This window comes from Rhipicephalus microplus, chromosome 6 (genome assembly GCF_043290135.1).
Source record: "Rhipicephalus microplus isolate Deutch F79 chromosome 6, USDA_Rmic, whole genome shotgun sequence".
NCBI lineage: Eukaryota > Metazoa > Arthropoda > Arachnida > Ixodida > Ixodidae > Rhipicephalus > Rhipicephalus microplus.
The window spans coordinates 104,884,462-104,900,386 of NC_134705.1; the positions used below are offsets into that span (position 1 = coordinate 104,884,462).

The 15,925-nt window shown below is 42.9% G+C and overlaps 1 protein-coding gene across 4 annotated transcripts in view; it reads left to right on the forward strand.

The window, feature by feature from the left end:
• LOC119167425 (uncharacterized) overlaps positions 1-15,925 on the forward strand; it is a 179,152-nt gene that overhangs the window by 20,747 nt on the left and 142,480 nt on the right. For 2 of the 4 annotated variants that reach the window (XM_075866351.1, XM_075866350.1), the window contains 2 exons: positions 13,082-13,120; positions 13,908-13,946. The exons of the other annotated variants lie outside the window; for them this stretch is intronic. In XM_075866351.1, coding sequence (XP_075722466.1) covers positions 13,082-13,120; positions 13,908-13,946 — 78 coding nt within the window. The remainder of the gene's footprint in view (positions 1-13,081; positions 13,121-13,907; positions 13,947-15,925) is intronic. 4 annotated transcript variants of the gene reach the window in all.

Consider the following 15,925-nt stretch of genomic DNA (forward strand, 5'->3'; position numbering starts at 1 on the left):
ATATGGTGGTTTTCGGACGTTAAACCCTACAAATCAAGATGCTCCTCTTGAGTTCAGTGGTTAAAAAGCCTCGCTTTTATGAGGCGGAAATCCCACGCTCAATCTCGCCTGCCAGATTCTACGTCTCAATAATTTTTTTCGCGTTCATAAAGATTTAAAAACGTATACATATACGGTGAGTGACGGTGACCTCGATGCCAGTGGCAAAATGCAGCAGAGAGTGTCCATGATATTACCAGTGTAATAAAGGGAAATTATTGCAGGACTGAGGTAATTTCCTCGAGATATGGTGTAGATAGTTGCCCCCTGGCGGCTACTAATCGCGTTTTTACACTACGGAGACACGGCACTAACGAGACCTCGATTACGTGTCGCCCAGGCTCGAAGCAGTCTTTGAAGCAATACTATTGGACCGTCTTACTGTAAAACCTGAAAATCGCCAATTCGGCTTCCACAAATTTCAGTTCCTCGGTCACGTGGCTAGCAGCTAAGGGATCCGACCTGACCAAGATAAAATTACCACCGTGGCGAAATTCCCGACGCCATCAGACAAAAAATTATTGTGACGTTTTTTGGGATTCTGTGCCTGTTACCGGCGGTTTATTGCTAATTTTTTGCGCATAGCATGGCCATTGACACAGCTTACTCGGGAAGATACCCTTTTCAGATGTGGCGAAGGCCAACAGCAGGCGTTTCACGAGCTTCGTCAGCGCATGAAAACACCCCCTCTGCTGACCCACTACAACGAAGACGCGCCAACAATACTTTATACAGACGCTAGTAATGTGGGTCTTGGAGCAGTGCTCGTACAGTCGAAGGAAAACAATGAAAAGGTGTTCGTCCACGCTAGCAGGATGCTCTCCCGAGCAGGAGCTAACTACACTACGACGGAGAAAGAATGTCTTGCAATGATATGGGCTGTCCCAAAGTTTTGTCCCTATTTGTACAGCCGCCCATTTATCGTTATTAGCGATCACCGCTCTCTCTGTTGGTTAGTCAACTTAAAAGATCTGTCTCGTCTTCTTGCACGATGGAGTCTTCCGCTCCAAGAATTTGTCTTCACTGTTGCCTAGAAGTCGGGAAAAGGACACGCCGATGCCGACTCTCTTTCTCGGTCTCTTGTTAAGACAGCATCACTGGACAACGACGTTGACGACACGGCCTTTCTGAGAATTGTAGACACTGCCATCTTTTCTCAACAACAGCGTGATGATGCCAAACTGCTGCCACTTATAAATTACCTACAAGGGCGAACGAAGAGCGTGCCGAAATTATTTGTGAAAGGGCTGTCATCCTACTGCTTGCGAAACGCCGTTCTTTATAAGGGAAACACTTCACCCGCCTGCAGCAGCTACTTGCTCGTCGTTCCTTCTTCGCTTCGCCGTGAGGTACTGCAAGACCTCCTAGACGAACCTAGCGCTCGTCACTTGGGTTACGCAAGAATGTTGGCGAGAATAAGGCAGAACTATTACTGGCCGACAATTGCCGAAGTTGTCAAAACTTACGTGCAGGGATGTCTAAATTGCTAGCGTCACAAGCTACCATCCATCAAACCAGCTGGCCTGCTGCAGCCTGTCCGTGTGCCGGCGACACTGTTCGCACAAAGCGGCATAGATTTTCTGGGCCCCTTCTCAAATTCTGCCAAAGGAAACAGGTGGATAATCACCGCCACGGATTATCTGACCCGATACGCGGATACAGGTGCTCTGCCATGTGCAACGGCCGCTGAGGTGGTGCAATTTTTCATCGAAGCCATCGTCTTAAGACACGGTGCTCCCGCAATAGTCATCAACAACAGAGGTACTGCGTTCATGGCCGAGCTTTTAGGCACCATTTTTTGGCTATGTGGTACAGCTCACAGAAAGACAACGGCGCGTCATCCCCAGACCAATGGGCTCACCGAACACCTCGACGAGACCCTGGTTGACAAGATAAGCATGTACGTAGATGTGGAGCACAAGAACTGGGACGTCCTTTTGCCCTACATCACATTCGCGTACAACATGGCTCGTCAGGAGACCACTCGGAAGACACCCTTCATTCTCCTTTACGGGCGCGAGGTTACGACAACGTTAGACGCAATGCTCCTTCATGAAAATGATGGCAATGAGACGTACGCCAAAGAGTTTACCCAGCTAGCAGAAGAAGCCAAACAACTTGCCAGTTTGGGAATCACCAAACAACAAGACGACCATGCTGAAAATTACAACCTCCGGCACAGACCCGTCATATACAACGTGGAGGACGAAATATGGGTCTGGGCACCTACTCGTAAGCGTGGGCTCTCTGAAAAGCTGTTGCGAAGATATTTCAGACCCTACAAAGTTATGCGACGCATCAGTGCTGTAAATACGAGGTTGTTCCGGACGGCGTGCAGTGTTCGAAGCGCCGCAGACATTCACCAGAAATTGTCCACGTGCTTCGTATGAGACCTTACTTTCAGTGACTAACTGTGCAGTTTTGGTTTCACATTGCTTCTCGAACGTTTAACATCGGGGCGATGCTTTTAAAGGGGGAATAATGCAGCGCGTATGTGCCAGTGGTGGTGACAACGAAGCAGCGCGTGTCGTTTTGGCAGAAGGAAAAGGACGAAGAAGTCGTTGCAGTCTTTTAGTTGGGTGTGGGCCGCAGTGCTATTCTGTCAGCGCTACATAAATTCATTCAGGCAAACGGAAGGATGCGCTGCTAGTGGTACTGCCAGATATATCCAATTCTTTGTCCCCCTTCCTCATTCTATTTAATTTGTTTTATATATTCTGCGAAAAATCAGAGCTCATTTGCTTCACGAAGAGAAAAGCACGGAGGATCGACCCGAATCTAAAGCTGGAAGTCAAGCTCGACGGAAATGTCATTCCGGAGAAAGATACCCTACGCATACTAGGAATGTGGCTTCAAGCTAATCAGAGATGTCTGCACACACTAAATCAACTCAAAACATCAGTACAGCAGATCTCACGCATGATCTCGCGAATAACAAACAACTATAAAGGCATGAGAGAACAAGATACCCTAAAATTGGTCAAAAGCCTCGTCATCAGTCGCATTACATACTCGCTTCCATATCAAATTATGAACAGGGAAGAGAAGAAAAAAGCAAACCAAATAATTAGAATGGCCTACAAGACAGCCCTGAAATTACCGCGGAATACTTCAAACGACAAGCTGCTGGCGCTTGGTCTTCATAACACAATTGAAGAATTATCTGAAGCACAGTTACTAGCGCAAGAAAATCGCCTTCTCCAGACTCCAACGGGCAGAGCAGTCCAAACAAAACTAGGGCGCGATACTTTACTACAAACACACCAAGAAAATGAAGAAGTACCAAGTGAATTCAGAAAATGGTACACCGTATTGCCAATACCAAGCAACATGGATCCTACTCTGCATGCTGGAAGAAGAAAGGCAAGGGCTGACTACATAGAGAAAAAGACAAGATTTTCGAACACGGCCAGATTCACTGACGCCGCGCCTTATCAGACCAATGCAAAGAGATATGTGTGTGTAGCCACCGACCATATAGGGAAAATTACAGCCTGCGCTTCAATAGATCAGGCGCCGACAACACAAGCAGAAAAACTTGCCATAGCACTCGCAATAAAAGAGGAATGGACGCGAAACGCTCCATTAACAATCATTTCATATTCACAAAAAGCTTGCAGAAACTATATAAAGGGCAAAATTGGAGCACAAGCGCTCCGTATATTGGTTGGGACAGTATGGGACCCCACAGTGAAATACGTACAGGCTGTGACTTGGGCACCGGGGCACGAGGGCGTGACAGGGAACCTGCGCGCGGATGAGGCGGCTCGAGGCTTCACAAATCACCGAGCCACTCAAGCCAATGCAAGTGATGACCCGACACCCGTGGACCCTTGCTTCGCAACAATTTTAAAGTACTATAGAGAAAATAGGCAGCTGTATCCACGTCCTCACAGCAAGCTCCGCGCTGCGGAGGCAACAGCGCTAAGAAAAATACAGACTAACACTTACCTAAATCTGCACACTCTTCACCTGATTTACCCCACGGCGTACAGAGATATGTGCCCGTGGTGTGGAGCCACCCCAACACTCTTTCACATCACGTGGGAGTGTGCAGAGCACGACGAAGAGCACGACACCACTGGCACGTGGGAGGAATGGGAGGCGCTGCTGTCTAGCCCAACCCTAGTGGATCAGCTACGACTGATCCAAAGAGCTGAACGGATGGCTCGCGCCAGTGGGGCCCTGGAATAGGGGCACCACCCTGCCGGACAGACTTCGCTCTCCACCCCGTATATTCTTCGGGGCACTGGAGTTCAAGCCTGTTTGGATTATGTATGTAATAAAGTTTTGTACTACTACTACTACTACTTATATATTCTGTTTTATCGCATTCTTCTGCATTTTTTTCACGTTTTTAAAGGCACATTATTATTGTTCCTATCTAGTTTATTTTTCTTTTTTAGCAAGCGTTGCAAAAAAAAATTACTATTATGAGGTACAGTGTGGCCAATCTTCCATGTGGGTATGAGTCAAAATATCCTAGGCGACAAGACAAGACTTGCGATCGATGAAGCGTACTTGTTTGAGGCGCTTTGTGTGCTCGTCGATCCCGCGTCGTCACAAGACCCAATAAAATTTTACACAAAGCACAGCTTATTATCCTCTTGAATTAGCAGAACCGTTAATTTAGCTTGTTTTATTGGATCTTAGTTTTAATTTCTCCAAATCTTTAGCTTAAGTCTGGGCAATGCTAAGGAAGAATTCAATAACGTGGCAGCTGCTGCAGACAATTGGCCATAATGCAAGCAATCCTTTACGAGTGAAGTCAGCTGAGCAAACTGATCGAAAACTGTTGCCCAAACAGCTTGGCTGTCTGTGCCGGGTGGGTCGCAGTTGCAACAGGGGATTGTGCACACAGAGGTTTATTGTATGTAGGTCCTGTTTTAGAGCGCCACAGATGAGCCAATTCTTTATGTTTGCGTAGAGAGCGCCACAGAAGAGCCGATTCTTTATGTTTGCGTAGTCTCTCAATTCGCTTCGCCAGTGCTTCTTTTAGAGCATCAATATCATCATACGCATCAACTAATGTAGAGAGTGCTTCATCTAAGTAGTGTGTAACCACATAAAAGTACAGTTGTGTCTCGGCACCTTGCGTTTATTCTGCCGTGAGTATTTCAGCTGGTTCAACAACAACTCCGAAGCGATTGTTAGTTTGCACTGTAAAGTTTTTCGTATAGCTTTTTGTAACCTCACTGGGGCCTTATGTTTAGTCGAACAGATTCTATTTGCAATGTCTTGCTCATCGAATTCACATAGGCCACGTCGATATCGTGGTTCACTCTTTGGTGTGAGCCTTTCTGGGTCAATATTAGGCTATGGAAAAATTGTCTGCATGTGTCCTCATCAGTATTCTGGAATGAGAACCGCGATTTCTATCCTTGATTTTGCTGTGGGAAGTGCAATTTGCCGTAGTTCCATTCTTTTCAATTGCCCAAAATGAAAAAAGAAACGTTCATTCTCATTCTGGGAATGGCCAAGTAGGTTAGTTTCATTCCTACAATTTTGAACGTGAGAAAGGCATAGGTTCGTAGCTTTTTCAAGATAACAATAATTGTAACAACACAAAGATGAGGTAGTGAGATGCGTAAGAACTGCAAAGCCACGCTAAACAAGTTACCACGGTCGAGAGATACTAGCTTGGTGATACTAGCTTGGAAACTTGGTGAAGAGTAGTACCACCCCACTACTCTTCGCTATATGGTCAGGGCTTTCACTAACTATAACTATTGCATGATCAGCACGATTTTTAGAAGAAGAGTTAGTGAATATTTAGGAACACACGCAATTACTCCTTTCGAGTGTATTTTGCAATCTTCGCGGGATCAATTCCTTGTAGCCAGCAGCTAGTAAAGCTTGAAAAACTTGCCTTTACTGACTAGGAACACTTTCTTGGTTTTTTTAACTAGACAATGACGAAGCCACCTACATTTCCAGAACTTATATAAACACTGCCGTATATCTTGAATAATTATAAAACTAATAAAAGACATTTAGACTAGTCATTTATTTGTGGACTACTTTTGAATAATTATTTCATAGTATGTGAAGACGCGCATATATAGAAGGCAGACGATTACGTGTACGAAACGTTCATTGTTCTTTATTTCTATGGCTGATCACTGGTACGTAGTGTGCCATTCGAAAGTAGCACCATAACTAGGGTTTAAACAACTGCTACAATATAGGATACGGGCTAAGTCTTGATATTCAATGTGCGCATTTGCATCTATATCTTCCTCTGTCATCCGTTCATGCCTGCCTCTATCTCTGTTACCCTGATGCGTACTTGCCATGGTAATAACATGAAGTAATTAGTGACCTCTATTTCATGCGTGGGAACAATTGCATTTTGATGATTATCGCATATATACTTTTGTAATTGACTTATCGAATAAGGCAATGTGCATACGCGTATAAATGGCTGTTAGGTAAAAATTAAGGAATGAAATATATAATTGACTAAGCACTATCGAAAAGCTATTCTGCCCACCAGCAAGCTTCACTAATCAGCGTTTTACTACCTCGACTTAATAGAATGTTAGTGCTATCTATCACTAGTAAACGATTAGTAATTAGTGAATTAGGAGGCATTTTTTCCAAGAGTACATGTTTCAAAGAATGATGTTTTAATATTTTTTAGGTTAAAAACGTTTTTGCCAAAATTACTATTTACTGAATTGTCACAAAATAAAGGCACCGCCTTGGCTATGTTGGATTGCTTGCTTTTGTTGTCTACCCGAATCAACGCATTCAAAAATTGGCGGAGCCTTAAGCTTCACATTTAAGAGTAGAACGCAATAGCAAAAGCCGACTTCTTGTGCGTTCTTCAACCGCTAACTGCATACTTATTAATATGCTTCGCTAAACACACACACACACACACAACACACACACGTACACCACACACACACAAAAGCACAGAAACGCGCGCGCGCGCAAGCCTACGTATCTATAGTAATACAGTGAATGTGCAGTGTGGCCACTTCCCTCTGCCAGAACGGCGCTTTGCTGTATTCGAGACACGTTTTTCACAATGTCTCATTGATGACACGCAGACAAACATACACACACGTGCACGCATGCGAATGGTCCGTAAAAGTATTCGATCTAAAGCAAGACTCGCATGGCCTCAAAATTACATGCCACGCGCTCGCCATTTCGCAGGCTATAAGAGTCTCACAATGCCTCACAGATGGCATCACATGATCTAGCGTTTGCTATTTGCTTGATTAACGCCTCTGGAAAGGCATCTATTTTGGAGTTGTTTGAAAGTTCCTTTGTGTTTTAGCGGCGATGGTTGCGCATTCCAGTCTTTTTTCGGTGAAGTTTTATGGCCTCACAAATGCACCTACAAATCGCCTACTGGGATTGTTTTTGTCGTGACACCTGTGGAACAAAATGCGTTAAGGAAACCTCTTTCACTACTTGACATTTCTGTAGTGTTTTCCTCTTAATCACCTCCCTGTAAGATTGTGGTTTCGTGGTGGGACACTATCCTCAATGAGACCAAAAAATTATTTTTCCTTGTATTGCTGCTTTCTCAATTTTTCGCTCATGGAAGCTTTCTTGCTCACAACCAACGGTGCCGATGCCGAAGGTGGAACTTCTGCAATACAAGCACTATAACGCTATTGCGTTAAATGTCTATTCTATGTCTCTGTACAGTTTATTTTGTGCACCAGTTCATTGTACACACAGTTCACAGAGCACACATTAGGTCGTGCACTAATGCATGCTGCGCTGACTTTTAGACCTTTTCGATAGAGTTTCAGGCGAAGGCACCAATGAGCGTGGGCGGGAGGGACAGTATTGTAGAGAAAAGGTGGGGGGTATATATGTGTTGAGAGTGTGCCCAAGCTGGCATACAAAATATTGCCGCAAACACGAGCATCGCAGCGGTGTCAATACGCGTCACACCGTAAAGAAGCACTATTTTGAGTATGCGCCCGAGTCACTGATGGTGGCAGAAGCAAAAACAAGAATAAGGATGGGGAGACAGCTGGCGGCTGAAATAGCACCGAGGGAACATTTCTGGTGCATTCTATCGAGGACGATAAAATCAGAATGCTTAAGGCAGGTATGCCGCAACCGTAAAGTTCCACAAGACGGATACCATGGCATTGAGTTGTTACGCGAAAAATAGAGACAACCTACGAATCACTTCAATTTGTTTTTCTATAGCGTATTTTCGCAGTTTCAGTTGAAACAGAGTAATTCAGTAGCTTCATACCCTGATGTCAATATTGTTTCGCACAGTGGTGTCTTAAATATGTTACTTCGATTAAAACACAATTCGACGCCAAGGCCCGATTGCATTCCGAACGCATTTCTCCGTCGTTATGCTGAAACTTTGACGAAATTTCTTGTACTTATTTTTGAATCTTCTCTTCATACGGCCACGCTACCTTCTGATTTTAAAATAGCCCGTATTGTACCTATTCCCAAAAAAGGCGACCCACTCTTAATTCCCAGCTACAGACCCATATTTATGTTATCATGCGCCTGTGAGTTACTTGAACACGTTGTTTCCACGTTCATTACACAATTTTTAGATACCCATCAAATCCTTTCTTCATTTCAACACTGGTTTCGCAAGGGATTCTCGACCGTCACTCAACTACTTACAGTTGTTCACCACGCTTCTTCAGTTCTGGATAAGGGGGGCCAGGTTGACCTCATACTCTTAGATTTTAGTAAGGCCTTCAGTCACGTATCGCACGACAAATTAATCGATAAATTAGTTTAAATCGGGCTTCCAGCGTTCATCGTCTCTTGGCTAACTGCCTATTTAGTAACCATATACAGTACGCCGACATTAATGGAAGCACTTCTGACGCTCTCCCTGTTACGTCTGGCGTACCGCAGGGAAGTGTGCTAGGCCCTTTACTTTTCCTTATTTTTTGTAATGACTATATTAACGTTTTAAACAGTCCCGTCCAAATACGTCTTTTTGCTGATGACTTCATACTTTTTAATGAAATTAATAGCATCGAGGACCAACTTGCGTTAAACTCGGCGTTAGAAAACGTTGCTTCTTGGAGTAAAACTACTAACATGAATTAAACCATGACAAAACAGTTTACCTTCGAATGACTAGAAAGAAACACCCCCTTGAATTCTCTTATTGTACTTGTGACCAACCGCTTAAGCATGTAGATGAACACAAATACCTTGGCGTAACAGTAACCAGTATCTTAAGTTGGAATTACTAACATATGCGCTCCGCTTTCCGTAAACTTTGTTTATTACGACACAAACTCAAAACCGCTCCCTCTGAGGTCTAATACTTAGCATATACTTCTATAATTAGACCGAAACTTGAATATGCCTGCATTATTTGGGATCCTCACACAAAAACCAATATCGACGGCCTCGAAAGAATTCAAAGAAGGGCCGTCTGCCTTATTTATGGTATGTACGGTTCAACAGACTCCGTTTCTGCCCTGATGGAAACACGCGGTATCCAAACATTAGAATCACGACGTAAATCATTTAGGCTAAAATACTGTACCAATTAGTTAACCCGAACCTCTTACTTGATCACAGCCCCTACAATAGAAGCCTGGAAACACGGCGCGGTCGTCATTCACACTCGCTTGCCTTAACTCTGTATTTATCCAAAACTCATCTCATCAAATTTTTGTTTTTCCCGCGCACAATCTATGAGTGGAACAAGTTACCGTTTGCCGCCCTGCTGTCGACAGATTCTATTGACGCACATGTTTTCCTGAGGATGTAAAAATGTTTTTTTTTCCACTGATTCCTTTTGTTGATTGCTTACTTTCAGTGCCATGTTGTTTCCCTTTGCGATTCACACAAATTCGATTCTCGCAACCCCACCTAATTCATTGCTGTTATGATAAGCTTGGTTGCGTTATTGTTGTATGTGTGTGATGATTGGATTATTGTATGCTGTGTGATGCTTGGCTTGATTGACTTACTGCCTGTACCATTCCTGCTTGGGCTCCATGCCTGCAGTATCTTGTAAATAATAAAAATAAAAAAACAACAGTCGTCATAAGGACAAAATGATAGTATGTGGATTGCTTGTAGATGTATCATTGTTGTGATTGGCCAATCATTTTAAATCATTGGTTTATTGTTAAAATAGAGAAGCTCACTTTGTAATATTTGAAGTTAGAACAACAGCATGTGCACAAAATTGTGCTCTATTTTCGAAAAAAAGGCGCCATTGTCTTCCCAAACCAATCCGCTAAAATTGCGTTTGTTTCTAATCCCATTGTATTCTTTCAAGCTTTGTCTCTAATAAAATTTCCAATCTATTGTGGGGTCGCAAAAATGTGCAGTGATTTGAATACACTGCGATTCCGGATGGACAACTCCAGAACACTGGTTCTCATTGAAAGCAACAGTAACAGAAAACTGCCAAAGAAAGGCGGAGTTCAGGGCGCAATAAACACCCATACTAGAAAAGTGAGACCACAAAACAGGGCGGGCCCTGCACCGTCAATAACAAGTACAACTTGTGCTCATGAATCTAGCCGCGAGAACCCGTGCGTCGTGGTGTACAATTCGTAACATATTATGTCGCGAAGTCTTTCAGGTCAGTAAAATTTACAACACACTTCTGTATATCAGGAAAAGATGGAAAGTAGCACTGCATAGGAAGCGGCCGATCTTCCGACAGTGGTATAGATTTGAAAGAGGCTAGTTTCTGCACCTCATTAAGAGGTGCCAAGTGCACAGTAATCAGGTCGGTCAATTTGTATGCTGCGAATAATTTTAATCCCTTATGTTCAAGAGCATAGTCGATGACCCCTTGCAGATGTTTAACGAGCACTGATGTTATATCATAGCATGAGAGTGGGCGTATGTGAACTCGATAGGATTGCGAAAGGGTAGCTCTCGGGAAACACTGAGAAGGGAATGTCGTGGAGGCATTATCCAGAGTGGCCTCAACGTTGCTGGTTGCTCCGCTGCAATGTCATCTTGCTGTAGCCCGAGGACCTCACTTCGCTAGAATTTTTGCTAGATTCGCATGACCACCAGAAGACGGCACGTCCGTGGGGTCACAAACTTCCACCGGCAGCACCTCTGGTTGGTTCCTACTCTCATCACGAAAAGGACAGTCCATGGTAGTTGCACATTGAGTCATTGATCTGTCGCCTACACGTTTGTGCTGCATAATTCACATGGAACTGGGCATGCGCGACATTCTAGTAGAGAGCCAACTGAAACACTCGCATCTGCCGCCAGCACATCTTCGTCAGGCCAGTAAGGCTGTTCGGCCGCACTAGGCCTAAACGACAGCCTTGTGAGTTCAAAGTCAATTAGTCGCCCAGGACCAGCAGGACAAGACAAAATAAGTCCTCACCGTAGTCCACAGTTTACCACAGTCTTCTAAAATGCTTCCTATCTGAATACTGCTTAGATTATTGTTGCTAAGAAGCAACTTTGATTGATTGATTGATATGTCGGGTTTAACGTCCCAAAACCACCATATGATTATGAGAGACGCCGTAGTGGAGGGCTCCGGAAATTTCGACCACCTGGGGTTCTTTAACGTGCACCCAAATCTGAGCACACGGGCCTACAACATTTCCGCCTCCATCGGAAATCCAGCCGCCGCAGCCGGGATTCGAACCCGCGACCTGCGGGTCAGCAGCCGAGTACCTTAGCCACTAGACCACCACGGCGGGGCTAAGAAGCAACTTTAACGAAGCGAAAAGAAAACTATATGCATTGAAACGTCTTAGTCATCCTAAAATATCATGGTTTGAGCTATAGTGACTTTGTTAACAAAATTCATGCCTTTATTTTGTAAGAAAAAGCAAAACAGGTTCCTACGATTAAGAAGTAGTACCAGCACTCACGAAATATTGTAGCAACATTGTTTTGTGAATCGCAAAATGAAAAGGACGTACACAAAAGTATTAAGACAGCATATTTTGTATAACCTAAAATTAAAACACAGTGTTTTACTGACAGCTTTATTTTTCTTTGCAAATTTTATATACAGCGCAGCAACATCCGCTGTTTAAAGACAGCAGTGCCGCTGTCTGTCTCCTTCTTTCTCTTGTCCCTCGTTATTGGCGCTGTTCTTTAAGTGAATCATGTTGTATCAACTCGCCCAAGCAACCACGTTAGCAGCAACATTGTCAGAAGGGCACGTATATTGCCTTTAAAATGTTAGTGTGTATTTTCAATTGCATGAAATAAAGGCTGTTCACAACCGAGACACGCAGAGTGGAAGCACGTGAATCTTATTTCTGTTAAAATTTCATTGTTTATGACAAGGAAAAAAAAAACTGGCATAGGCGGATTTTCATTGCAGCAGAGGCATCAAAGCAGCGTATTATGAACTAACTTTAGTTGCTTAAACACTGACTCATAATTTGGGGTCCACTGGGGGAGGGCGTCCTTGGGATGCAATTTAGTCAATGAATTGGCCTTTTTCAGCACAATTAGAAGAAAAAGCGAAGGAAATAAGTTCATGGGCTCGGAAAGCTACGCAGCTCCCAGGGAGTCTGTGGCTGCTTGATGTTGCTCATGGCATCAACATTCTACCACTGTGGCCTAACTTCAGCACTGTCCCCAAACGGTCCCGAAACCAGTGTCTCACGTTCGCCGATACCAAACTCTCTGTGTTCAGTGTTACAGCAGCTTTCATCAAACGAGTTAGAACAAAGTCAAGCCGATGCTTATGTTGCTCAAAGTTTCATTCGAAGATTGTCACTTCATTCAAGCAGCATAGACAGATTTCTCGTTTCAGGCGCCACAAGACGGTTCCCATATAGCGTTAAAACGTTGCGTTAAATATGCTTGGATTTGTTTCCTCCTAAGACGACTTCATGTATTTTTTGCATTCACATGACACGTGGTGCCCATGTCAGCGTTTTTTTAACACTCACGCGTCAATTTAAACCTTCAATCACCTCTGCAAAACCTTTGAACACTGCAGGGACTTTGAGCATTTCTCTTCGTTGCCAGGACATTACACAATCTGAAGGGCATAACATCTTGTTAATATGCATAGATGCATTGCAAATCCTAAATTTCCATACAACATTTCTTTTAGTCTCCAAGGCGATTGAGCCCCAATCCTGGTCCAAGTGGGGTGAGTGTTTAGTTTCATCACGAAACAAAGTTATTATTGAGATTCATAAAGTATTCCTCATAAATTCTGCATGGTACAAGTATTAACCGGACTCACAAAACTAAAGTAGAGATTAACTGTGACGCTAATTGTGCGTGACTCAGACTATCTGCAGAATGACGTACAAGTGTTGGTATTGAATAAAAGACAATATTGGTTCTAGGTTCATTGATGATTTATATAAGTAATTTGAAGGATACTAACTGCGAAATTGGTATTGAAAAAACTTGTAGCAGCAAGCTGTTACGAAGCAGTGATGCTCGCGAGCATGGTAAAACTGAACGCTGCTACTCGAGTAGGTGGCACCAACTAAAATAGACATAAACTTGGCGTGGTGCCTGTTTATAGGAGTACATATGTAATGTATATCAAATGTAATAGCAAAGACTGCAACCACAATTGACGTTTCAACGTCATTATGGTCTTCTTGAAAAGAGCTTTCCAGGCTAGCGTTCAGCTGCTTGAAAATTATTGATTGCTACACAGAATGCTTGGGTTCGACTCATGCTGGGAGCACTACATGTTTTCTTTGCATTCACGTGACAAGTGGTGCCCATGTCAGCTGTTTGTTTAACGTTCACGCGTCAATTTAAACCCTCATTCACCTCTGCAAAATCTTTGAATACTGCAGGGACTTTCAGCGTTTCTCTGCGTTGCCGGGATATTACGCAATCTGAAGGGCATAACTTCTTATTATTATGCATACAGGCATTACTAATTCTAAATTTCCATACTACTATACTTTCAGTCTCCAAGGCGATTGAGCCCCATTCCTGGTCCAAGTGGGGTGAGTTTTTTATCACAAAACAAATAACGTTATTATTGAAATTCATAAAATATTCTTCATAAAATCTGCCTTGTACAAGCACGAACCGGACCCGCCACCCTCAAGTAAAGATTCACACTAATGCTAATTTGTCGTGACTCAGACTACCTGCAGAATGACGTACAACCGTTGGTATTGAAAAAAAAGACATTAATGCTTCTAGGTACATTGATGCTTTATATAATCAGTAATTTGCAGTATGCGAACTGCAAAATTGGTATTAGAAACATTTGTAGCGGCAAGCTTATATAAAGCAGTGGCGCACGCGAGCATGGTAACACTGAACGCTGCTACATAGATCAACTCGAGTAGGTGGACCAACTAAAATAGACGTGAACTTGGCGTGGCGCCTGTGTATAGGAATACATATGTAATGTATATGAAATAGGATAGCAATGACCGCAACCACAATTGACGTTTCCACACCACGATGGTCTTCTCGAGAAGAGGTTTCCAGGCCTAGCGCGAAGCTGTTTGAAAATTATTGATTGCCAAGCAGAATGCTTGGGTTTGATTCCTGCTGGGAATACTACATGTTCTCTTTGTATTTACGTGACACCTGTTGCCCATGTCAGCAGTTTTGCCAAAATTGCCAATGTCTAATCTAGCCCTTTGGGGTAGATACGATTTAAACCTTCATTCACCTTTGCCAAATCTTTGAATATATATATTGGAGTTAAAGAAAGTGATCTTTATGAAGTGAAATATATATATATATATATATATATATATATATATATATATATATATATATATATATATATATATACATATATATATACATATCTTCGGAAGTTGCAGGTTCGGATCCTGCCCACGGCAAGTTAACTTCCTGATCCTGCCCATGGCAAGTTAAGCATGTGTTCAATTGTTTTGTTCAGACACTCTGTAAGCCTGCTCGTTTGCGGGTGGTAGGCGGTGGTCTTACGATGGATTGTTCCACTCAGCATGAGGACTTGATCCAAAAGAGCTGCTCTAAATGCGTTTCCTCTGTCTGTGATTCCGACGCACCATTCCGGAGGACAACGTTCTCAATGAAAAATTGTGCCACCTTCGCTGCTGTACCTCTGTGGATAGCCATATATATATATATATATATATATATATATATATATATATATATATATATATATATATATATATATATATATATATATATACAGGGAAAAGGAAAGCAAGACACACGTTAGTTCTGCACGGTATATCCTGACTGACATCCAGCTGGTGGGCCAGCCTTTGTCAAAGTGACAAATACATGTCAACGCGCTAGCTTATAAATACAATTCACATGGGATAATAAAGATCGGCGACGTATCTCAGCAATTAGACAATTCATAGCGTGTAGTGTTCAAGACGGTACAGTTAGGTAACCTGCAAACACATAAATAAATAAATATACATATATAAACGTCTAGAACACCAAAGAGCGAAAATCACTTCACAGAGCAGACGGCACAACTCTGTGAGAACCAGAGATAGGTAATGATAAAGCAACCATGAAAACATGGATATCACATATAAAAAACCGTGTCATATTACAGTCAGATTGCGCGTCATATAACAGCTCAGTCATTGTGATATGAATAAGATGAGTAGTTGATGTTTTTATTGCACGTGCGCGATCAAATACAGTCTTGCATCCACAATCGTGAGAGCGGCGGCCAATAATAAACTCAAGTGACTGTAAAATTATATACACAAATATACACAATAACAGAAGCGTTAGAGACGGTATCCAACAATCTTAACAGATCGCGCTCTGGGCCATGGGTTAATGCTGATAATGCTTGGTAGGCACACTAGAAAGCATACCTGTACTTTCGTTTATGCCTGGTGACACAGTGCTTAAATTGTAGATAATATATATATATATATATATGACGCTATGATGCATGGGAGACGTGGCCAGGCTCATACCCCATGTTTATTCTACTGTCACT